The sequence below is a fragment of the Agelaius tricolor genome, unplaced genomic scaffold, assembly GCF_023055355.1.
Source record: "Agelaius tricolor isolate 1412-34295 unplaced genomic scaffold, bAgeTri1.0.p SCAF_22, whole genome shotgun sequence".
NCBI classification, from domain to species: domain Eukaryota; kingdom Metazoa; phylum Chordata; class Aves; order Passeriformes; family Icteridae; genus Agelaius; species Agelaius tricolor.
The window spans coordinates 11,575,855-11,600,790 of NW_027269282.1; the positions used below are offsets into that span (position 1 = coordinate 11,575,855).

Sequence of the window (24,936 nt, forward strand, 5' to 3'; positions counted from 1 at the left end):
TTATTGTTGTCCAGTATGTGAGAGTTCAGTCTAAATTCACTGAATAACACATCTCTGCTCAGTGGGAATTTGGGGAAATTCTTCATTCTCTTTGCTGTCATTGGCAGTTTTCTGTTCCTCCTTTGTGGCTGAAACAGGTGCCAAGTGATTGATCACTTCCTGCAGAATATCCTTGCTTTCACTTGGAGGAAGATTGCTGAAATAATACTGAGGCACCAGCTCTGCAAATCTGGGGAGAAAATCACACAAAACATTATATTCATTTGTAATTGATTTTTGAAATACTTGAATAATTATTTCTAGGCATATCCAAAAGAACTACAGAGTTGATATTTAAGCCCAAAACTCTGCAAGAATCCAAGATTCTCTGCGAGATGTAGCAGGAGTTTGTGTTTTCAGTAGCACTGAAAATCTCAGCCTGCACTTGAGCTGCAGTGCAGTTCCCAGTGCTGCAGGCTGCATTAAATAGGAATTTCCCTGCTTTGGAGCAGAATGGTTCAATAACATTATGAAAACAGCTCTCCTATAAACATGGGGAATGCAAAAGATGGGAGAGTGAAATGTATATTCTTTGTGTAAAGAGATTTTTGCAGGAGGAGGACTCTGGTCTCTCCCTGAATCCATTACAGGCCATGATTTCAGCTGGCTGGGTACAGAAAATATGTTAAGAAAAGGATTTGCTGGAAAACAGCTATTCAGGGAGTAAAGACCTTTCCAGCTGGATTCATGTGTGAGTACCCTGCTCTGTTAACTCTGATTGAATTTTTTTCTGTATATTTTACCTTGTAAGAAACTTTTGCAGCTCATAATGTGGACTTTTTTAATTGATTACATTTACAGTGGCAACTGCTGAGAATAGTGAGGGCCTGGGATCACAGATCTTCCCTTTCTATTTTTATTATCCTCCCAAAGTGATGATTTCAGGAGTGAAGGAGAGTTGCATCACAGTTCACTTACAGATGGGGGGAGATCTCAGAGACAACTCTGATGGAATTGCCCTCTGAGATGCTGAACTCATGGAATAAAACCCATTCTGGAATCCTCCTGGTGTTGCAATAGGATGAGAAGGGGTGGAGCTGGGCCACTTGTTTGTGTGTTAACATTAAATAGTTCCCTGAGCCATCCACATCACGAGCAATCTAAAAAACAAATAACAATGTGGAGAGTTATCCATTATTTAATTGATCAGTGCCTTTTAGATTTCAACCAGAAATTAAACTTCCCTCCAGATACTTTCAACTGGAAACTCTTCCCAAGTTTTTGTGGGAAAGCTTGGGAGTGGATACCATGAACTGAGACTTAAAGAAAATGTTCATCTGTGTATTTGAAAGGAAGCTGCAACAAAGAAGTACAAAACTATCAGAGTTTGGCTTTGCAGGTCTGTGTGAAGGCTTACAAACATGTATTCTTTAGCACATACACTTTTAAATACAATGTGTCAGGCCATGAAATGTGCAGTTGGGAGAGGTAATTTTTGTGTGGAAACTGTGCACATGTAAAGGAAAGCCTGGGGATTCAAGTGGGAATAAATCAATCTAGTTTACATTTACAATTACAGTTAAGAGTGCCTTCCTGAGATGAGGCAAGCTGTCTGTTATGCACACCTAAATATATCCAAGTCATTTCTCTATTCCCAGGCAATTTTTCACCTTCAAAAAGGAGATAATTCCTGAGAGAATATTGCAATTTCAAGAGGTTTTTTTGAGGTGTAAGAGTTCTTTGAGTGAAAGGCATATTGGCAGTTTTTCTTGCTATGGAGAGTGTGAACTCCATGCAGTGAGAGATGAACCTCAGAGAAAAGGGGGATGAAAATGAGAAGAAGTGTTTGATAGACTGGGAAAAAAATGGCTTTTATGGTAATCAAGAGATTTCACTAATGAACTTAAGTTTTCTGAAAGCATTCTACATAATTTAACAGTGCAGGAAGATGAAACCACAGTGTTTTTCCTTACATCCATGAAGTAACCAGATAAAAGAGCTTTCTTAATGCTTAGCAGATTTGCTTCTGATCCAAAGTCTGGTTCTGAGATGGGAAGTTCAATGCGCTTCATGATCTCCACCAGCTCGGCTCTGATCATCTCTGCCGTGCTCAGAGCAGAGCAGCTCAGGAAATACTCACAGCACCACTGCTCCCTGCTGAGGTCTGTGGGGAGAAAACAAGGGTTTGGCTTAAAGCAGAATCTCACTGCTGCAGAGGTGCTGCTCTGTGCAATAAATGCTAATAAATGTTCTTGCACTGCTGCAGGTGATGTCCAAAATTCTGGTAGTGAGCCATACAGACAGCTCAGGCTCAGTCACAAAGTCAGTGGGCAATACTGGATATCCTCAGTCAGTTTTATAGAATTGCAGCTATTTCTTCCTCAATCTAACCCCTTCTCTTTGAGCTCTGAGTAAAGCTCACCACAGAATGAGTAGCAATTCTGTTTTTCAGGCCTTGTGGATTTAGGCAGGATGTGGAGTTGAAATCACACCTGTAGTGCTGGTGCTGGTGCTGCACAGGACTGGTTCTCCTGGAGCTCTCTGCAGCATTCCACACGACTGAACAGGAGACAATCCTGCTTCCCTGTCTCAAGGTTTTACTCAGTGTGTGCAAATTTATCCCTCTGCTGTCTGAGCACTGGACTGGGGCTAAATGAACTGGAGCAGGGGAAAATGCAGTGAAGAGTTTCTGCTGCTCTGCAGCCTCCTGGCTTTTATTTGTGCTCCTGCAAATGTGGACTTTACTACTTTCCATTTGTCCCTTAAATTTTCCTTTCACTTCACAGCTATCCTATTCAGTTCACAAGTTTTTTAGCTGTGTGTTGGGCTGTTGGGGGAATTGAGGCCCTCCTCAACAGCTTTTATCCATCCTAAACTTGGATTTTGTGCTTCTACAGGAGGAACCATCATTCTGGTTTTGCACAGTGCCACTTCAAAGGACAGTTGGAATAGTGGTTGTGGATCCCTGTTGGGTAAGAGATGCTGTCCTAGGACGTTTTTAATTAATTAGTCAATTAATATTCATCAGCAATAGCTACTCCCATAGGTTTCTCCCCACATATCAGCAATTCTAGAAAGAACCACCAGATTTTTGGGTTTGTTTTTTCCCACAGTGGTGCCAGTGGGCTGCTGTTGGCTCGGGCACACTTGCCTGGCTGTGTGGGGCTGGCAGTGGCTGCCCTGAAGGCGTTGAAGACGTTGATGAGGGTGAAGTGATCTCCTGCAGGGTGGGAGAGGCGGCGCCAGCGGCTCCGAGCGATCTCCTCTGTGCCAGGAGGGGCGTGCAGGAAGCAGCTGGGAGCTGAGGGGAAACCAAGCCAGTGGTGAAAACACAGAGGTGCATGCACAAAACCCATTGTTCTTTTTGGGTTTCTCCTTCCTCAGTTGCATTTAAGCCCCAGTATTGGAACAGTGCTGAAGAACTGAACCTGCTGCATTCACTAAGGGTTTATTCTGTGGGTGTCCTTCCAGTCTTGTTTTGGGGGAATCAGAAAAACAGAAACTCCCACAGACACTGAAGGGTTTGATCTGCAGCCTTGGGAGAAGCTTGGGTTGATGTAAAAATACAATACACAGATATTAAGCAGAAAAATCATAAACTCCTATTTCTATAGTTGTAAGTAAGAATATGCCTGAAGTAAGGGAGAAACTGCACTGATAAGGTGGTGAAGGGTTTATAATGTAGGGGTGGGGTTGTGTGGAATAAACTGAGAGTTCAGAAGTCAGAACAGAAGCAGATGTGTGCCTGTGAGACAGGAGCCCATTGGACAAAAGTATCCTCAGTGCAGCAGAAGTGAGTAAAGGTGATGGGTCAGAAAAGCAAAATAAACCCTGTGGCACCTGTCCATTGGCTTAGAAAGTTCTAGAGTGCCTTGTAACAAAGAACTTGTGACTGCTCTTGAGCTATGGCTGAATGCTTGCTCCTCTGAAATCTCAGGGACTCTGAGCCTGATGTTTGTCTGAGCAATAAATCCTTCTTAGCCTGACAATAGTCCCATCCCTTCATTTCCAGAGGCAACAATGATATTATTTAGTTAATATGTATTGCAAACACAAAAGAGCAGCTTTCTCCCAGACTGATGCCAAAAAAGCTTCCTAATGTCACAACCTAATTCAGCCAGAATCCAACAAATGGTTTCTTTATTATAAAAAGACATCTTTTGAATTAATGCCTTAATTTGCCCCTCTGTGTTGAAATTTGGGCTTTCCAGTGCATTTTACTTTTGTGTCTTTTGAGCTTTTCTAAAATGGAATTGTTCCTATGCTCAAACTTTACATTTGTTATATGTACTTTAGAAAAACCATCACAAGTTAAAAATCAACCCAGTTTGGGCATAAAAAGTTGTCCTACAAGGAGAACAACTCATGCAGCTTGATAGCTTGTGGTTCATTTGTTTGCTGCTCAAGACTACGAGGTTATGTCAGTTTTATAAAATATTTGAAGTAGAGAGACAAGATCACAAAGTGATTCTTTGTAGGTAAACAGTTCAATGTTTTCTAATTAGAACTTCCTTTATTTTGCTGCATTGATCTGTCACAAATGTAGATTAATATGAGAAAGTTTCATTTTGAAGGGATGTTTCTGACAAAAGGGAGAAAGCCAATGGGCAGCTGAAGCCTGGAAATGGAATTCTGGAAGTGGGAATTCTTTACTTAGTTTTCCTTGTATCCTTACAGTTAAAACTTGAACAGCCAAATATATTCATTTACTTGAAGTAAGCAGGATGAGAATAACAAAGATTTGCTTTTGTGGATAGATATGGAAGGAGTCTGGACTGGGCAGGTGGCACAAGGCCTGCAGTGAGAGCTGACCAGGAGTACCTGTGACCATGGCTGCAATGGTGAGCATCTCATCCACACACTCAAATTCACAGGAAGCCAGCAGTGACTTGGACAGCTGAGGATCCAGGAGGAATTCTGACATAATAATCCCAAATTCAGAGAGGTTTCCATCGTTGTCCAGCGCTGCCAGATAATCCAGATCTTCCAAAGCCTGCATCAGGCTTTCAGGAGCTAAGGAAAAGGGAAGAGAATTCCAGTTCTTGAGAGTGGTGCACAGGAATGGATGTCTGAACTCTCATTATAATAGTTCAGCTGTGGGAAAATGATACTTCTGGTATTTGAACAAAAATAAGAACAAAAATATTGGAACAAAAATAAGTGATTAAGACCAAAAAGTAATGGATGAATGAAAGACTGAGAAAATTCTAGAGGAAGCAAAGAAGAGGTAACAATCACAGAGCTGCAAATCACTTTTTTGATACTTTTAATGTCAGAACAATTTTTGTCAAAAGCCTGGACACAATCCTCAATACTCCCAGACTCTGTCAAAACTGCTTCCAGTATTGGCAGATTTCAGGTGGGTTTTTTATGTTTATTCTTTTTTTAAGAGGGGTGGTTACATGTGAGGGGTGCTAAGATACAGAACAGGTCTAGGAAAGATCTTTTTTAACCAGAGGAGATATTCTGATATTTACAGAAGTTATAGCTGCTATTCTTCCAGGTATTTGGAGTTCTCTTGGTTGTCTTTTTAATTATTATACTTTTTATACATAGATTCTCATAATAAAAGAAGAAAAATAAGAATGTAGAAAAAGAAAATGTCTCCATAGCAATTGTCTGTACTTCCTCACTCCACAAAATTCAATGTTCAGTGTGAATGTTCATTGAATAACACTCCCTTAGTGTGGGTTATAACTTCCTTACAACCCCTCACAGGTAGAAATGAGAACAGTGAGGCAGCAAAAATAATGAGGGAATATAAGAAAATATCCTGAGAGGACAAGATTAAACAAATCAACACTTAAAATTAGGAACTGAGCAGGTCTGAAAAGAAAACTGATGGTGATAACAAGAGGTTAAACAAGCATAGAAGAGCTTTTTGTGGCTCCAGTTCTGAAGGTTGAAAGAGGGACCCTCAAGTTGAAGTTGTCAGGCCTACACTCCAAAAAAATTGTTTCCAGAGCATGAAAAACATGGTGGAGATTTGGGAACTCCTGAAGTGTGAAGGTTCTTTGAGGTTCTTTCCTCCCAGCTCTTTTCCAAGGTAGATTTCTATTCCAGGTTATATTGAATGGTCAATATCTTTCATGGGTAGCAGTTCATTTACATTCACAGCTGCTCTCCAACCACTGCAGCAACTTTCTCCTCACTCCAGCCTAAGGATCTGGTTGATATTTTCTCAGTTTTATGGACAACAAGTTCAATTTGAAGCTGGTGGCAGAAATTCCACTGCAGCAGGACTTGGCCTCACCCCCAGCCCTGGGAAGCTGCACTGGCCATTTGTCAGTCTGTACATTAATGGGGAAAAAAATCCCTAAATAAAATATCCAGGCCACAGGCACAGCTGCCCACACAGGCAGGGGGTGCATCTGCACTTGGATCTTCATTAGCAGATGACTGAAATAATTTCTTGCATTCATTAAGAGTGGGAATGTGTGTGGCATCACCAAGACTAAAAGGCTGTAATGAGCTACTGGGTCACATTTTGCCACACTTTCCCCACGCATTCTGCAAGAAAATCTTGAGGTCAGGTTTTGACTTCATTGGCAGTGAATTGTTTATTGCCATCTCTCTGGAATTAAGCACTTAGAGTCAAGGAAAAAGTAAAATGGGAAGCAAACAAGCACCTGTTGCTTTTAACCTCATTCTGCTATGTCTGAAGGGGAAAAATAGTTTATTAATTCCCCTTTCATGAGCTTTTCCAGAACTTCCCCAGCATCTCAATCTGCTAATGTGACTCTGGTTAAGTTTAGAACACCCAGTTCTCACACAAATTCTCTTGGGAACCTGCAAATTCCTTATGAAACTGCTTCATTTCAGTCTTAAGAGTTCTTCCCTCTGCCTGAAAAATTCTCTCTAGAGAGCACATTTATTATAAAAAATGTGGTGTTTAGTGGGATAAACAATGAGGCCTTGCAAAAATTGAAGTATCTGAGAAGAAAATACTTAGGACTTTTAAAGAAATGAGAAGTAGCAGCTGATGATGAATATGAGTCAGTGACAGGAAATAAAAATCAGTGATTGAAAAGCAGGGATAGTAAAAGGGTCACTCAGACGTGTAGTAATTACTAGGAGATCATGGAAAGCTATTTTCCAGAATTCAACAAGGTAGTTTGTGCTAGAGCTCACAAAATACATGCTTATATGGCTGCCAATTTCAACCCCCTGATGGCATCAGTAATTTGCATTTTTATGCCCTAGAGTTAGTTGTCTTGAGATTTATAAGCACAAATTACTTCCCTGTCTTGCTATGAGTGTTCTGGAAAATAAAAATAAAAAATAAAAAAAAAGATTCCTGGAGTTTTATTGCTCTAAAAAGGACAAGACAGTAAAGGTGGATTAGAGCAGGTGAAGGAACAGTAAAAAAGCAAAAATAAAAAAACAGAGTAGGGCTTTTTAGGGCTTCGTGCCAGCACCAGCCACTGGTGCCTTGAGGTGTGAAGCACGAGGATTTGTGACTCCACTGCTGCTTTCACAGCAGCAAAGCTCAAAAAACCTCTCAAGATGTGTCCTGTGCTTTCAACAAGAAGCTGTCACATCCCTGGAATTTTAAAAGGCATTTCCTAACCTGATATTTTCTTTCCCTGCTCTGTGTTCTTTGGCTGCTCTGGACTCATTTCAGGAGATCTGACCAGTTTTATGTAAATACAGATCCTGCTTTTGATCCTTCTTAGGCTTAGGAAAGCAAATCTATAACTTAATGTTATTGTTGGCACTGGAACAGTTTATCTGAGAGTTTCAAGCTACTTGAAATGATATTCTTGGTTTCATATTTCTGTGACTTTGATGTGAACAGAGTAAATTCTGTCTCTAAAGTCAGCTACACCTGTAGTCTTCAGCACCACATCCCAGATGGCTGAAATGCCAAGTGCTCAAGGTGTGAGCAAATAAATTAAAAAGTATTATTTTTGTTGCATTAGGAAGCAAGTGATTTAAGGATTTGGTCTGTAATAAGTGGATATTAGAGACAGGAATGAAACTTAAATTTTGTGATTTTAATAGTCCATTTAACTGCTCTCCTGTGCTTCTCTGGAGATCCACAGCTCCTGTGTTCTGGTCTCCTACTCTGCAAATGCTGAGGATGTAAAATACCTTTTTTTTGATAGATCTTTTCCTTCCAGAGGAATAACTTAAAAAAAGAGCTGCCATGGATGTCAGGTGGTGAAGGGATGCTGTGTTAAAGGAGCTGATGCTCTGCCTGGCACACCCCAGGTTTTGCAGGTTCTGTTGGGCTGAAGAGCAGAAAGAACTGCCCAAGTAATTCCTGCAGGCAGAGCAGTCCTGGGGAAGGGTGTTTGCTGTTCCTGCTTTCTAACACTGCTCCTTGGACAGCAAACTGGGAACAAGGAGGACTCTATGCCAAGGTTTCCTCAAATTATGCAAAGATTTTTCTTCTGCAAGCACGAGTTTCTCTGTCCTGATTCTCTTTTTCCCCCTGTACCTTCTGAGTCAGGATTTTTTATGTGTCTGTTTTGCTGTGAAGCCACCAGTTAGAACTATTATTTTGAAATGATAGTTGATCATTAAAAATTACCTCCCCAAGCTCACACTCTGCAGTATTTCCATTCCCCCTCATGCTGCTTCATCACTCCTCCAGTCTGGCTGGTGATGGTCCCTGCTGTGCTTTTCTGCCAGCAGGGACAGCCAGGAAGGGCCTGCCCTGCCCTGTCCTGACAGAATATACTGAATAATGTCTGCACACATCATTTAATTGATGAAATCCAGAATTTAATACAACAAAGAATTCACAAGTAAATGTAAGATAATAAATCTGCCCTGAAGTGATCTCTGCTGAGCAGAGTTTACGTGGTGGATTGAGTTTCTGACTTTGACAGTCTCCAGTGAAAATATGCCAACAATTAATTTTTCTGAAACAATCTGAAATGATGTAAATTTATACAACTCTTGTTATTCTGGATTTTCCAGAAATATATTCTCCAGGGGGCTGTGAAAGCATAGCTCTCAATGTCATGGTCATGACCATTGATACATCCTTTAATCTGAAAATTGTTTAGGGAAATTCTGAATGAATGCAGAATCTGCAAATGCTTTCCCCTTGATCCCACAGAGAAATTTTACAGGCTTCATCTTTCTAATGATTCACTTAGTTTAAATAAGGATTTTCCAGTAATTCACAAAAGTACTCAGTGTTGCTGCAATCTATGGGACTGGAATTCTTTTGTCCCATTATAAACCCCAGCAAAGATCTATCTGATTTACTGATCAGAATGCAAACACATCCCTGTTCTAGGGGTACAGGAAACCCCTCTGATGCACTTTGGAGCTGTAGTGCCAGGTTCATTTTCCTCTGGCTCATGAATTCCAGAGAGGGGAACGAGCTCTGCTGCATTTGCTGCTCTCGATTATGGCATGAATTAAATGCAGCAGCTGTAAGCCTGACATGTTTGTTGCTTTCATAATGCAGTAATGAGTCAGACCTAATCCAGGCTTTTATTTCTCCTCAAAGAGCAGCAGGGAAAAAAAATCCCCTGTGCACATTGTTGCTGAGCAGAAATAAAATGTAAAATGTTTTACTGATGTATTTTTTGTCTCTTATCTGCTGCACGTTCTCCATGTGCAGGAGACAGATTGAGAAGTCCTTCTTGCTATGAATTCCAGTGTCCTTCTGATTTGTTTGTTCACCAGCTCATGCCCTGTCTTACTCTGTCAGCTCAGTGAAAACTTGCTATCTTTTTCTAGGAGAAATTCACCTAGAATTCACAGAATTCACAGAATCACTGGGTTGGAAGAGACCTTCAAGATCATCAACCAGCCCCAACCCCTCACCCAAACCCTGGCACCCAGTGCCACATCCAGGCTTTGTTAAACACCCCCAGGCATGGGGACCCCAGCACCTCTCAGAGCCCCTAAAGCCTCCCTGTGTTTCAGATGCCCAGAGCAGGTGAGAATGTTTGCTGGACAGAAACAGAGCAGAGGGAAGCCTGTGGCACCCAGGGGATGCTGCAATGTTTTTACTCCTTTTACTCCAAGGGAACTCAGCTCCAAGGAGGGGAAGAGCCATGGAACAGCCAAGCCCATGGCAGGGATGGAACTGGGTGATCTTTAAGGTCCCTTCCAGCCCAAACCATCCTTGGGTTTGTGTGCTTGAAAGCCTGATGTGTTTTGAGTTCTGTGAGCTGTTCCAACACAAGAATTGACTCCCCTGACAAATTTCTCCCTTGGGCTCTCCAGTTTCTTTCAGAGAATTTCCCAGCAGGCACTCCAAACTCTGTTCTGACTGTGGCAGCTTTGCCCTCATCTCTGGAGGGTTCTGTAGGGATCAATCCAAGTGCTGCTAGGAAAAAAGTTCCCTGTCTGCTCCAAAGTGGAAAGAAAGCCCATGTGTGACGTGTCCTGGTTAAAGGAAGAGCTGTTCTGGATCATCAAAGCTGTGTCTCAAATGTTTAATTGTGTAAGGCAGGAAGCAGCCAAGGAAATTGTGCAATCCTTTCTCCCCTCCTTTCAGAGCACCCTGCAGTGTTTGTGGGATTTTTCCTTTGTTCAAGAAGTTTGTGGGATTTTTCCTTTGCTCAAGAAGTTTGTGGGATTTTTCCTTTGTTCACCCAGTTTGTCCACTGTACTTAGTGGACAATAATTCAGTAATTCCTAAAACTGTTCAGTACCTGCACCTGACACTCTTGATTTAGTCAGCAAAACTTAGTCATATGTGATGCCCATCCAAGTAAAGTCAATTCTTTCACTCATCAAATGCCTTCACAAGTTTTTACACATCAGGACAGTGCTTTCTTCAGCTGCATCATCCAAAAATACAGCCAAAACTTAGAATTCCTAGAATTCCTGTATCTGTGAAACCCTTGTGTGCCTCTAGCACTTCATGCTCTCTGAATGTTGTTCCCATTGTGCCTTTAAACCCAAAAATGCCAAATCCCTTCCCTCATATAATTCTGCTAATTCCTTCTACAGTTGAAGACCAACTTTCTTCATATCCAGGAAAAGCATTCATATGTTTTAGTATATTTTTTTAATAGTAAAACATATTTTAAATTTGAGTGGGAGCAAACTATTCCATAAACATTTTCCATGCAGATTTTGTGGGTTCAGCACAGGAGATGACACAAGGCCAAAATACTCCAATTCTCATTGGTTTTGAATTAATTACCATCAGACTGGTCAAGGTTTTTGCTATTTCTTTTAGGCATGCTTCTGCTAAACAGACACACAAAGGAAAATTAGAATAAATTTTTCTTAAAAATTCCACTTAACCATCTATTGCAACATCCAACAGTGAAATTAGCACTTTATTACTGATTAATTACAGTGAACAACACATAGAAGAGATCATTCCAATTCTGTGTATGTGCACGAGGAAAGGCAGAATAATATAAGAAATTATTTTCTACATATTATTTTCCTGTTTGCACTGGAAAATTTTCAAGAATTAAGCCAGCAATCCCCAAACCAATGAAATCAGGGCTATTTCCCTCACTCTAATGGATTTCAAAGCCTCAGCAGAACCTGCAGTGGCACTTGGGGTTTGTGATAAGCCAGAACAGAGGAAAATATCCTATAGAAAAAAACCTAAATTATGAAGTCAGGGGGAAAACAAAGGCAACTTCCTTTCTTCTCTTACCTCAAAATCCAGTGTTTTCCCTGGCTGGTATTGAAAGCATATTTGGGTTTATTTTACAAGGAATATTGTCCTTAAGGAGCAGCCCATTGTAAATTTGAGGTGGGAGATGCTGGAGGATAAGGAGGGAGCTCATTTCCTCCACACACATCCCCCAGGTAACAACAGTGCTTTCTTTGGCCTGTAAACTTTTGATTAAAGGAATATATTTCGTTGGATATCTGTACAATACCTTGTACAACAGGGCACAAATTTTCTTTGTGGGTTACAGGAAAATAATTTGTAACCTAGATGAGAAGATACTTGGAATATTGAAATTTTTTTTAGCATTCCAATTCCATTCAGATACTTTATGGTCTTTTTTCTAAGTGCTATTGCTGTAGCAGGTAAGTGGGAAAAGCAGGGTGATATTATTACAAGTCTTTCAATAAAAAACAATCCTGTGAGTGACAGGGTAAAATTAACCTGGAAAGAGCTTCTAAAATAAGGATAAAAATATGAGAAATTGGTGAATCCTCTTACCTGGGCTGCTGATGAAGTCACAGTGTGCAAAGCCTGCTATGTCCATCCTCTTCAGGAACAGCACCAAGCTGGTGAGGTTGGATTCCTGAACTTTAGCTGGGATTTCTGCCTTCATTTCCTTGTGTGTAAATTCTTCAGGGTACAAGCAGAAGATTTTCCCTGGAAGAGAATTCAGGAAAATTACCTTTTTTAAAATGCTTCCTCCTCATGTTGCCACGTTGATTGTATTAATAAATTTGAGCTAATGGATTGAAATTTTGAGCTAATATTTCTACCTGATGGAGACATGCCCAGAATTTGTTTATGCACCTCTGCTTGACTTTGGCTGATAGGCTGGGTTAGAACAGAGTCTGCTCTGATTCTAGGATTGTACACCTTTAAATGAAAGAGATACCAAGCATCAGACAAGTACACAAGGGCTGCAAAAATATGAATGGTCTGTACTGAATTTCTCTCTAGGTCATTTCACAGGAAGGGTAGGAACAGTTTTCATTTCTTTTTGTTTCAGCACTCAGCACCCTGACAAACTGACAGATGTTTTGCAGTCACTCTAAAGTGTGCTCTGAGATAAATGTCTTTTTTTTCCCCCTGAAGAAATGTACCTTACTGAAGCAGAAAATGGTATCATCAAGAAAAACATCAGAAAATATTATTAATTTCTTGCAGTGACAGAATCCCAACATTTTCTGACAGCATTTTGCTCCCTAACTGCAGATTTTTGCCTTAATACTGAAATTCCAGGGGATGAGGGCTGCATTGGAGATATATGATGCCATGTTTTATAGTTATCCTAATTATGCTTTATTTGGATTAAGCTGAGGAGCTGATTCACTCCCTGTTCTGGCCACAAACCTGTGGTGTCCAGCAAGACATAAAACTGCCAGGATAAGGCAGCTCTCTAGTCCTGCCTTCTGAGTCAACTCTATCTGCTCTGAGCAGACAAAAAAAAAGATCAAAATTAAAAAAAAAAAATCCTTCAGTGCAGGGCACAAATTTATTTTCCTGCAGGTGAATTGCTGATTTAGCTCAGCTGCAAGGACCAGGTGGGATTTTGCTCTGCACTGAACTTTTCCTGTTCCCTCTGTGCTCAGCTGACTTTGCCTGAATGGGAATTTGAACTGGTGAGGGAGGAATATCACAAGACTGAACAAAAGAATTGAATTTAAAGGTAAAAAATTGCATCCCTGATAGAGATGATTTGACAGACATCAGGACTGTTGGATCTGGTTTGTTCCCAATGATTTGTATTTTAAATTCACAACATTTGTAATCTGTTGAATTGTACTTTGGGCTTCAGGTCACCATGGCAGTGAAATTCATTTCTGCCATCCAAGAAAACTGCAGTTGTAGGAAGAAGTTTAAGAAATAAGCATGGTCTAATTGAAAACTGCTTTTGGGCTTTTCCTCCTTGCACACAAATCTGTAACTTTTTTAAACTTGCCTTGAGACTGAGTTAGTTCATAATTCCCAGTTAAAAACCTTTAAAATGACAGATTTTTGCAATGCAGATGACAAGCACTGGTAGCTCACAAGCTTTTCCCTGAAATACTTGCAAGGCCAATCAGGATTAATGATCCCTGCTCCACAATGTTAGGAACACTTAACTCCAATTTTGGCTATTCCACCTTGTACTATAGAAAGGAAATATATTACATCGTTTCTTTTGCCTGTTACTGGAATTTTTATTTTAACCAGGACAGTTACAAAACCTGTAGTAGTGCAGCTCTCCAGTTCATGTTCCTCCTACTTAGGACATCAGTTTTGTAGAAATAAATGGGATTTTTTCTTTTTTTTTGCAGCTGCACTAATCCTTCCCAGGGTGGAAAACAAAACAATGAGGCCAAACTTAGAATGAACTGGAAAAGGTTAAGTATGAATTAGATAAATCCATTTATTTAGTTAGTTTATCTAATTATTTCTAATGCAATTAGATAAATTGCAGCATTTGGATGGGAACACATGTCAAAAAAAATAGAGATTCCCTGTGTGGGCAATTACTAAATCATTAAATAAGGGATGAGAAGAATCTCCTAAACCAGGAGATCTGCCAATAGGTGCCTAAGAAGTGATTGTATTTTGCATTATGTAAAATACTGAAGACACTTTCATGACTGATAGGCCAGAAGTCAAGTGAGATTTATTTTACAACCAACCTGTCATGGGTTTGGTGCCCAAATGAATGGCAGTTGCAACTGCAAGTGTTCATCTGGCTTTAGAAACTTCAAAAATTCAATTTCTGATTGAATTTGTGAAATAACTGTGATTTCTTGCTTGGTTTTCACATGAAATGCCCATGAAAATGATATAAATTCCATTAATTTGCCTGTTAAAAATATCATGGAACCTGTGCTGTGAAAGAAGAGAAAACCACACGATCCTCTAGAGACTATTTGCATTAATCTGAGCTGCACAATTCCCTCTCCCCTGCCTGAAAAGCCCTTTTGCAGAGTTTATTTTGGACAAAGTGCTTCTGGTTCCCTTCACTGACCTTTCTTGTCTCCACACCAACATCGATGACAAAAGTCACATTTTTAGTCCAGACCAGAGGTTCTCCAGAGCTGGTGGTGAGTAGCACTTTCCTCCTGTATTTTTTGCAGCATTTCTGCTTGTTTTGAATTAGTTTGGGAGTCAGGTCTTGTTTTGTGGGGTACAAAGGGATGGGGATGAGTTCTCCAAGGTCAGGGTTTAAATTGGGTTGTTCCTGTCTGATCATCTGATAAGCTTTTTCAATGTCCTGGAATCAAGAGAAATACATTTTTTCCTTACAAAACTGCTATATTCTTAGTCCAATTGCAACACATAAAATGATCAAAATATGCAGGAACCACCCTACTTTCTCTTAATTATTATATTTTAGTAGATATAAGTATTGTAAAGGTTTCAATTTTTTCCCCCCAATGATTAATAAACCCTATAAAGATTTACTAAAGTCAATAAAATGTCCCTAACTTGTGTTGATGGAGCATCACCTTTTTTTTAAAAGAGTTCACACATCCAGAGGTTGGATATGAATTGTAAAAGCTTTTTGTTGTTGTTTTAGTGTTTTGCTGTTGGAGGGGGTTAATAAGAAACCATTTGTGTTCTGCACGATTTTTTGAAAGGCATACAAAAATAATTCATGGCCTTCCTCAGTCTGAAAGGGAATTTTTGTAAAAGCATTTTTATTAGCAAAGGTTTTGCAAAATTGAAAAGCCAGCCTGAGTTTCTCTTTGAGAGTGACAGCACATTCCAGCAGTTATAGGTTGAAAGTGCTCCATAAAAATTGTTATAAAGATACAAGAGTGGCATCTAAGAGCAAGGCTGGCAGCAGGGCAGCTCATAAATTCTGATGTTCTTGGTTAACTCATATTTTTGTTTAGTTTAAAAGACAGTTGAGTGCTTGGGAACAGTGGACCATTACCACTATGAAACTTTAAATCACAGTTAAACAAGAATTCAGGGGATGTTCTGGTTCATAATGAGTGTTCTGTTCATTGTGAGAGAGAAAAATGAGTGATCTCTTCTAGGCAAGAAAGAAATTCCTATTCTAGTTTTGTGGGGAATTTACCTGTCAAAAAAAACCCCTTTTAAGCAGAAATGAAATGAAACTTTTGAAATGGAAAGAGAGTGTGTTTTTTCTCTAACATTATCTATGGTAAATATGGGGATGACCACAGAGAATTCATCACTTTATCATTTGTAAAATTGGTGTCTATAAGGTTTAAAACTGATCATTGACATTATTAAAAGTGTTTCATATCTATCCCCCTTTTAACAGTGAAAAGCAACAAACACTACCTGGGTAGTTTGTGGTAAATTATCTTTGCTTGTGAAAAGTCATTATTTCCTGGGGACATGGTTGTTCTAAAGCAGATTTAATGGCACACAGTGGGAGACTGGGGATCATTATCAGGAAAATAATAATAATAATAATCACAAACACTGAAATATTTATTTGATTGTCAGGTTACTTTGACAGCTATAAAGGACCTGCTGGTGCAGTGAATTTAGGGAACCACTGCTGTCTACAGAGGTTCAAAGGTGTCACTATTTAGAATGTCCAAGCCTGTGCAGATTCCTGGATTTTCTTTCACACCTCTGGAGTGACATTTTCCTCCTGCTGCTGTGCACACAAATGGTTGGGAAGAAGAATCCAAATGGAAAAATCTCCTTGGGAGGTTGAAGGTAAAAACCCCCTTATGCTGTCGGGCATTGCTGGAGGCTGGACCTGTGTCCATGTGTCCATTGCCACCCCACAGGGATAACACAAACTCTGGGATGCCCAGTGCCAGGACAGGTTATTAAATCCCTGCCCTTGTGGCCTGTGCCCCTGTGTGCTGCTTCTACAGCTTTTTGCACCACACTAAAGGATGGTGGCCTTTCTTTAAACCTACAGAAAAATATATATTTTCTACACAGTATTTCTGTGTTATATAGATATTCTATGTGTATAAAACACAGTATATGTATGCCATGTCATTATGTATGCCATGACTTCTTTGAAGGAAAACCCTGAAATTATAAAACCTGGTGGCAGATCTGCTGTTTTAGCTACTGACAGCAAAGTATTTATAGGTCAGATAAAAACCCCACATTTCCTGATTAAAATCAGAAAGAGAGCAGGTTTGATTCCTAGAGAGGCTACCTAGAAGAGAGACTAGGCAGAGTTAAAGAATAAAGCACGTATTTATTAAAAGGCCTTCACAGATACACCCTGGGCAGTACAAGAGCCTGGCCATGGCTCCACCCAAGATGGACAATGAGTCACGAGTTTTCACACTTGTATAAGTTTTGGTCCATTTCCATATTGGGGTTAATGTGGAAATGTTGTTGCTTTCAGAATATCTGCCTGGAATGGACAGCCAGGAGTTTAATCAAAGTTTCTTGGTGCAGTATTTTTGCTGAAATATGGAGACTGTATTGATTCTATTTTTAATGTGGATGGACCCAAGATGGATGGCGTGTCACGAGTTTTCACACTTTTATAAATTCTGGTCCATTTCCATACTGGGGTAAATTGTCCAATCCCAGCTCCAGATTATGCAGTCTCATCCTCCCAAATTGCTCTCCCCAATTCTCTGTTTGCACTTTTTGGGCCTGGAAAAGGATTGTTCTGTGTGCCTGAGCTGTGAGCAGAACTTGCTGGCACTTCATATGAAGTTCGGAGTTATTTCCTAACGCAGCCCAGAACGTGGACAACACGAAAGCTAAAACTTAAGGCATCAGTTCCACAACTTACTTGCTCAGATGCCAGGAAGAGGACAATGTCCCCCTTCTCCCTGGTGTGGTGGATCTCCAGGAGCAGCCTGAGGGCCGGCAGGAAGGGGTCCCCGTGGGGGCTGCAGGAGAACACGGCCTGGGCGCGGTGCCTGCCCCGCACGCTCAGCACGGGGACCCCGCCACAGAAACCCTGCAGGGCGCTGCACATGTGGGGGGCAGTCAGCAGCACCAGCCTCAGCTCTGCCCTGGCTGCCAACACCCCCTTCAGGAGGCCAAGCAGGGCGTCCGTGGCCACCGTCCTTTGGTGCACGTCGTCCAAGACGATGACACTGTAGCAGCTCAGGAGGGGCGTGGACATCATTTCCCTCTGCAGCATCTCATCCGTGCAGTACCTGCAACACAGGCACACCACACTCTGCCAGCAGAGTACCAAATAAAAGCTACCAAAAGTACCAGAAGTCTTGGGCTATTATTGTAAGAAATGAATTCAGTGTCTTGGGGGCAGCTTGGTTCTTTCTGTTCCAACAGGAAAGGTTTGATAAGAACGGGGAGTATTTTTAGTCTCAGTTACATGTTCAAATGCTTCCTTTAGCAGCTACAAACCTGATGTGATTCAATGACACTCTGAGACACAGTGGTGGAAAGGATGCTCCAGGCAAAACCAGAAATCCTCCTGCCCTGAAATCATCTGTTCATCTTCCATCACATGCCATAAATAATTCCTGAGCTAGGAACAAATCCCTTTGGATGAGGAAAAGAAGGTGCACTTGAGGCAGAGCCAGAACCAAGATGAGCAATTCATTTATACCATAAGGCCCTGCTCACTTCTACCCCTGCTGCTGACAGGTTTTTAAAAGGATATTATTTTTGTGGTGTTGCTCAGCAGGACTTGGAATTCTTGAAGCAGGTTTTGATGTGTGAGAGGGAGGGATTCATCTCCCTCTCAACAGGAGCAGCTGCAGGAAGTTCTGCGGCAGGATGAGGTTTAAGGAGTTCTCCACAGACAGAGAAAGGACAGGTTCTAAGAGGAAGAGTGGTGGAAATTGATTTTCAGAAGTGGTGGGCATCCTCTTCTTCACTGGAAACTGGTGGCTGAGAAAAAAGATTGTGGTCTAGATATGATACTTTGTGCCTCCCATATTAAGGAACCAGAGAAAATAACTCTCATAACTTTCTGGGAGGCTCAAAAGCTGAATCCCTGTGTTCCTGCTGTCACCTGCCTGTACTTGCTACATTAAGTGCATTTCTAATCTCCCAAAAATCCCCCTCAATGCTATTCTCCTGTTGTTGCTGTGTTTGAATGGAATTTATGCATCATGTATGAGGTGTATGAATATGCAACAGGCTATTGTTTTTAAGGGTTAAGCTTCTGTTAACGTGGGTCCTTTTTTGGGCTTATGCTGCCCAGAAAAAGGTACCCGGACATCCGTAACTCTTTGTTTTTATCGTCTCATATTGTCCTAATTCAAATCGTCCAAATTATCATTACTCTAATCATATTACTATTTTTATAACCACTGTATTACTTTTAAATTTTTAAAAACCGCGACTGGCACCAACCTGAGGATGGTGTCAGGCCCACAGCAGCTCTCGAAGGGCACGCAGTATCCGACCTCATGGCCCACGCCGAGCTCCATCTGATCGGCCACACGCAGGGCCAGCGCCACGGCGGCCCGGGGCAGCACCTGCGTGCACACCACGGCCCCGCGGGGCTGCAGGGCCAGGCAGTGCTCGGCACACCACTGAGGGACCTGCGGGGACAGCACGGCACCAGGGTGAGGGCTGGACGGGCTCCTGGAAACCCCTGCGGGGCCAGGCAGTGCTCGGCACAGCACTGAGGGACCTGCGGGGACAGCACAGCACCAGGGTGAGGGCTGGACGGGCTCTTGGAAACCCCTGCGGGGCCAGGCAGTGCTCGGCACAGCACTGAGGGACCTGCGGGGACAGCACGGCACCAGGGTGAGGGCCGGACGGGCTCCTGGAAACCCCTGCAGGGCTGCAGGGCCAGGCAGTGCTCGGCACAGCACTGAGGGACCTGCGGGGACAGCACGGCACCAGGGTGAGGGCTGGACGGGCTCCTGGAAACCCCCGCGGGGCCAGGCAGTGCTCGGCACTGAGGGACCTGCGGGGACAGCACGGCACCAGGGTGAGGGCTGGACGGGCTCTTGGAAACCCCTGCAGGGCCAGGCAGTGCTCGGCACAGCACTGAGGGACCTGCGGGGACAGCACAGCACCAGGGTGAGGGCTGGACGGGCTCTTGGAAACCCCTGCAGGGCTGCAGGGCCAGGCAGTGCTCGACACTGAGGGACCTGCGGGGACAGCACGGCACCGCCGTCATCAGCACGCTCAGCTCCTTTGGAAATCAAAGCTATGAGCTGAGCGAATCAATGTTATCAAAAGTGCTTCATGAATTTAATTTTTTTTTCCCCCGTCATTTTTTTTTTTTTTTGTAAAGAGGAACGGCTGAGGGAGCTGGGGATGCTCAGCCTGGAGGAAAGGAGACTCAGGGCTGCCCTCATCACTCTCACAGCTCCTGAAAGGTGCCTGTGCTCAGCTGGGGCTGGGCTCTTTCTCCAGCAGCACTGACACAACCAGAGCACTCAGCCTCAAGGGAAATACAGGTTGGATAGCAGGAAAAAGTTTTTCACAGAAAGGGTGATAAAGCTCTGGAATGTCTGCCCAGGGAGGTGCTGGAGTCCCCATCCCTGGGTGTGTTTAACAAAGCCTGGATGTGGCACTGGGTGCCAGGGTTGAGTTGAGCTGTTGGGGATGGGTTGGACTCGATCATCTTGAAGGTCTCTTCCAACCTAGTGATTCTGTGAATTCTGTGAAAGAGCCTAGTAAAGGAAATTAAAATGAATATACTGCAAAGCCAATGATAACATTTTCCAATCCTTTATATTGGGATAATGGATTTATCCCATCATCCCTAGACTAATAAGTATTTTCTGGACTAAACACATGTTTATTTTAAAGAGGGTGAGGTGTACAAACTGTGGGGTTTGTGTTTGATTAGATTATAATGGAAATTACTAATTTATTATTAGTCTAATTTCCCATAGGCTAATTCCTGTTAGGAGCTTATTCCAGGACTGGAATTCTGAACAACTGCAATGTTCTCAGCAGTGCAGAACAGCAAAACCAAGCTGAGCGCTCGCTGCGTGCCAGGGCCTGCACCATGCACAGGAATTGCCCATGTCAGCTCTTGGAATTTCCTAAATTCTCCTTAGATTAGAAGGTTTGTCTGGGAATTGCTCAGCTGGACTCAGGTTGGAATTTGCTGCAGAAGGGGCCTCTGGGGAGGATGTGACAGCAGGGTCACTGCAAGCACATGCTGATGGATCCAGCTGATGCCTTGTGAAGGCTGACCTAGAACAGAGGCTGGATAGAGCTACAGAATAAAGCAAGGATTCATTAAGAGGCCTCAAATAGATCCACCTTGGGCAGCACAACCCAAAATGGCCCCAAAATGCACGGCCGGGCACGGGCTCTGTCCCTGGGATCAGTTCTGCTCCATTTGCACCTTGCAGTTCATTGTCCCATCCCAGCTTTAGCCCCTGCAGTCCCACCCTGCTTGTTTTTCTCTCTCCAGCCCACGGGGTTTGTGCTCTTGGGGCTGAGATTTGGATCATTTGTCCTTGGTGCCCAGCTGGAGCAGGAATTGTTTTGTCTCCCTGCTCTGTGCACAGAGCTCAGCATCCCCTGATGTGAGCCCAGACCCACACACTAAAGCAGCACAGAATGGGAAAAATAGAAAAGCTGAACCTGAGGCCTCACAGCAAGGTCGGTGCAGTTGTGTTCAGGGCTGGCTCAGCAGCAAACCTGCCCCTTCTGGATCATATCCATGGAGAACATATCCCAGGATTTCAAACTGACAAATGCCACAGCCAATATCTGTAATTTCAGATGAATTACTCTGCAAACACATAACTGAAACTGAACTGCTCCAGGAACTTACACAGCAGCTCCTTAATTTATATATTTACTAACATCAACACTGGAAAATATCCATGTGTTGTTATGAGAAATTAAAGTTGCATTAAAAATATTATTTTAATGGATGGATTAGGTTTCAAATCCTTCATTTAATTAACATCTAAACCTAGGTGCATCAGCCACATATAATTTATTTCTGTATAGTTATATGCATTTCTAGAAATGTTTAAAAAGCAACCAGCAATGTGCTACATCTTATTGAAGGTTCAATAAAATTTGCCTTGTTAAAGGACATTTTAGAAGCTAACATTTCTTAGCAAGTTGTTTACTATTACACAATTTTTTGTGTGTAAATTACAGGCAATAAGAAGGGGTAAAAACTTGGCACTCCAAAAATTATTTGGGTGTGAATCATTTTTATGGGAACAGTGGAATTTTCAGGGAGAGGTGTGATGTGTCTAGTTTAAAATGTGATCTCTAGAAGTGTCCAGCACTGAAGTCTGTAGGATATATGAGGTGCCCTGTAACAGTAATTATCCTGCAGCTCTACCTGCAAGAAATTTTTCTCCTGATCCCAGTCATAAACAACAGGATTTTGGCTGATAGCACTTACTTGAAAATTCTTTTCTACTCTCTGTGACAACAGACCTGGGTTGTTATATATTGGTAAAGCAGAATTTCATAGCCCTGACTGATACTTGTGTGCTTAGACTCAGCTGAGACTGTGGCTTCAGTGGTTGCTTTTAACAGGAGTTTTGTAAAGTAATTTTGTGCTGTTGGAGAGAACATTTGCTCCTGGCTGAGGTGGGTGAAAGACCATTAATTCTCCCTGAGAATCAGCCCTGCTGATTTCAATCCTTCATTCCCTGGGAATGTTTGGTCACTTTATCTTAGGACAAATCTCCTGGATTTCTTTCCTGATACAGCATTAACCAGAACCAAAACCCAGAGTATCTTCAAAAATTTTTGAGTGCTTGAAGAAAGTTATTAAAATGTTTAATATATTTTAAATCTGTACTTGACTGCATTAATCTTTCTTCACCTTCTGCATTTCACTTTCCCTTTCTGGCCTTAATCCTTGGATTACAATAGTTACAGTGACTCTGAAATTCATACCTCATTAAATGTTCTAAAAACACATTAAAAAACCCCAACCAAGTCTGTTGTACTGACCTGGGAGCTCTTGCCAGTCTTAGCATCTCCTGACACAATCACAATTTGATTATGAAGCAAAGTTTCCATGAAAGTACATTTTTCTTGCCATATTGGGAGCTCTTCTCTCTCTTTCATCAGTCTGTAATAACGGGAGGAGTAAGGCAAGCCATCAAAAGGATTAAGCTCTAAATCTTCTCCACAGACAAGAATTTCCTCTTCATCCCCGTCACTGCCGTCGAGTAATTCTGAAAAGCAGTGGTTCTCTGGAGAAAAGGTCAAAAACTCCATTTTTCTTACATATATTATTCCCAGCAAAAGCACATTAGTGATGGAAGGAGTCCTTTGTGTGCTGATTGATCATTTTGGCCCCCTAAACCTGAGCAAATCCATTTTTCCTCACTCCAGGATTAGCATTTCACAGCTCTTGGGTTTAAAAGTCCAGGCTCGGTGTCCAGCTGCCTTTGTGGTCTGCGTGTCTCACTCTGGGTGGTTTAACAACCCCAGTGAGCCTGGAGAAAATAGATTAAAAAATAATAATCACCCCAAAATCTTCCAAATGGCAGCAGTGGAAGCAGAAAGAGAAGCTGAGCAGATTTTGCAGTTCAGCATTGAGTCCAGACCACGAGTCCCAGTGTTTGCTCTTGTCCAAGCTGGGGAATAATTGGGCAGAGCAGCTGAGCCTGACCTTTGTGGCTGCCGGGGGAGGCTCTGGAGCTGTGGCTGTGATTGCAGGGCTGGCATGTGGGAGCTAATCCCAGCACAAAGGCTGCACCCCTGGGTGCTGCCTTTGTGCTCTCTGCAGAGCTCCAGTGAGTCACACCAGCAAAAACTCCTTTTTATTGCACTCTGTGGATGAGCCTGGAGGTCTTGGGAGGCTTTGGCAGCTTTTGCTGCAGTTAAACTACACTTAATACATGAAAAAATCCCAGTTCTAATCCTTCAAGGGCACCAGAAGTGGCCTTGGAAGGTGGTGGAAGAAAAAACATTATTGATGTAAAGTAACTCCAACTCTGAGGACTCAAAAGTAGCAAAATAGCTTCCTAATCTTGGCCTGTAAGACAAACATGAAATAACTCTTTTTATTTTAGCTCCAGAGGGCAGTTATCACCAGGAGGCTGCTGATGTCCACTTTTCATGCTCAGTTAGGCCATTCTGCTGCATTTGGATTCCACTTTTGCTCTGACCTTCACGGGTCCCTCTCATCCACCCTGTTTGTCTCATTTTGTGTTCCATCCCTCCCTGCTTGTTGGTACAAACTCCCTGCCTTTGGGGTCTCTGCCTCTCCCAAATGGGCCCCAAATTTACTCAATAAGGCAGAAATGTCAGGAGGGGATTGGAAGTTCAATCCCACAAAGGGTTTTTTTTACTAAAAGTCATCTTAAAATAACATTAAGGATTTTTTAGGGTAAAATTAATATTAGAACATCTTGAAGCAAACACATGAATTGCTATTATCCTGCATTTTCCTTGTTTTTCACATATTTAGAAGCAGTAGCTCTGGTTTCCTCATTTGCAGTACAGGCTCATCTCCTAAACACTGAGAATTGGACAGCAATATTCCTGGTTCACTGAACAAATTTGAATTGTCATAGCACAGCAATTTTTTCTTGTTCTCCCTTTCTGGTATGTGTAATACAAGAAAGCAGATTAAAATGTTACCAAATCAAGAAGAACATTTTACTATTTGAAAATGAAATATTTTGAAACTAGTTTTCCTTTTGTGATCATGTTTTAACAGACCAGGCTGTTGATTGACTTTATTTATCTCTTCTAAAATAGAGCCACTAAAACTTTATTTTTCTTTTCAGCCAGGCCTTTCAAGGACTTACAAGATGTGTGCTTTAACATAACACAGAAGGATTTAATTAATTCTAATAAATAACAAAACACTCTCTGCAGATGAGTACTTTTAGTAAATTAGGTATAAGCTGCTTTCAAAGATATCAATAAGAACTTTGCTATTGATATAAATTATATATTGTTGTGCAAGTGCTGATGATAATGCACTCTAGGAAAGGAATAAATACCACACAACATGTTCTGGATATTTAATAAAGGCTCCTTAATACACAGCTACTCTTTGCAGCTTTGCTATTAAATCTTTCAGGAGAGGATGATTTTCTGTGTGTAATTTAAAAGAACTGGATCTGTGCTATCAGTGGCATTACAGAGAACTTTCTTCCCCGTTTTTCCTCCCCCATTTCAGCAGAAATATTTTGCAATAGAAATGGGAATTTAAGGGTGTCACTTCTTTTTTTTTTTTACCCCGAGGATGTTGTTTAAATTGAGGGGTTTAGATTAAATTTACTTGATAATGTAGTGAACAAAGCCTGTGAAATGTGAAGGTGAGACATCCTGCCTGTTCACATCAGAATTACAGTTTATTGTTGTTAAATGAGAGCCAGCAGATGCTGTCAAGAGCAGTTCCTCCTTCCATCCTCTTTCCCAGCCCAGGCTCTTTGATGCCAAATCCCTCCAGTGGGACGTGGAACAGCATCTTTGCAGCTGGAAGTGGAGGGGCTGCTCCTAACCTTGAATTATTTTAGTCCTGAAGG

General features: G+C 41.8%; 1 protein-coding gene across 1 annotated transcript; it reads right to left on the bottom strand.

The window, feature by feature from the left end:
• Nucleotides 1-34: 34 nt before the first annotated feature.
• On the bottom strand, nucleotides 35-22,960 carry DHX32 (DEAH-box helicase 32 (putative)). Its single transcript, XM_071446052.1, has 11 exons — nucleotides 22,400-22,960; nucleotides 18,851-19,041; nucleotides 17,310-17,682; nucleotides 14,580-14,825; nucleotides 12,367-12,466; nucleotides 12,092-12,250; nucleotides 4,801-4,992; nucleotides 3,131-3,280; nucleotides 1,953-2,143; nucleotides 958-1,139; nucleotides 35-229 (listed from the first exon to the last, which is right to left on the bottom strand). Exons 1-11 carry the CDS (start codon nucleotides 22,667-22,669, stop codon nucleotides 37-39), a joined length of 2,247 nt encoding a protein of 748 aa, XP_071302153.1. The 5' UTR covers nucleotides 22,670-22,960; the 3' UTR covers nucleotides 35-36.
• Between the last annotated feature and the right edge of the window lie 1,976 nt (nucleotides 22,961-24,936).

Coding starts and splice junctions, on each gene's coding strand:
- DHX32 (XM_071446052.1), bottom strand. CDS start 22,669: ATGGAGTTTTTGACCTTTTCTCCAGAGAACCACTGCTTTTCAGAATTA. Junction 19,042..22,399: donor AGACTGGCAAGAGCTCCCAG/GTCAGTACAACA, acceptor CTGTCCCCGCAG/GTCCCTCAGTGGTGTGCCGA. Junction 4,993..12,091: donor TGACTTCATCAGCAGCCCAG/GTAAGAGGATTC, acceptor CCTTTTCCTTAG/CTCCTGAAAGCCTGATGCAG.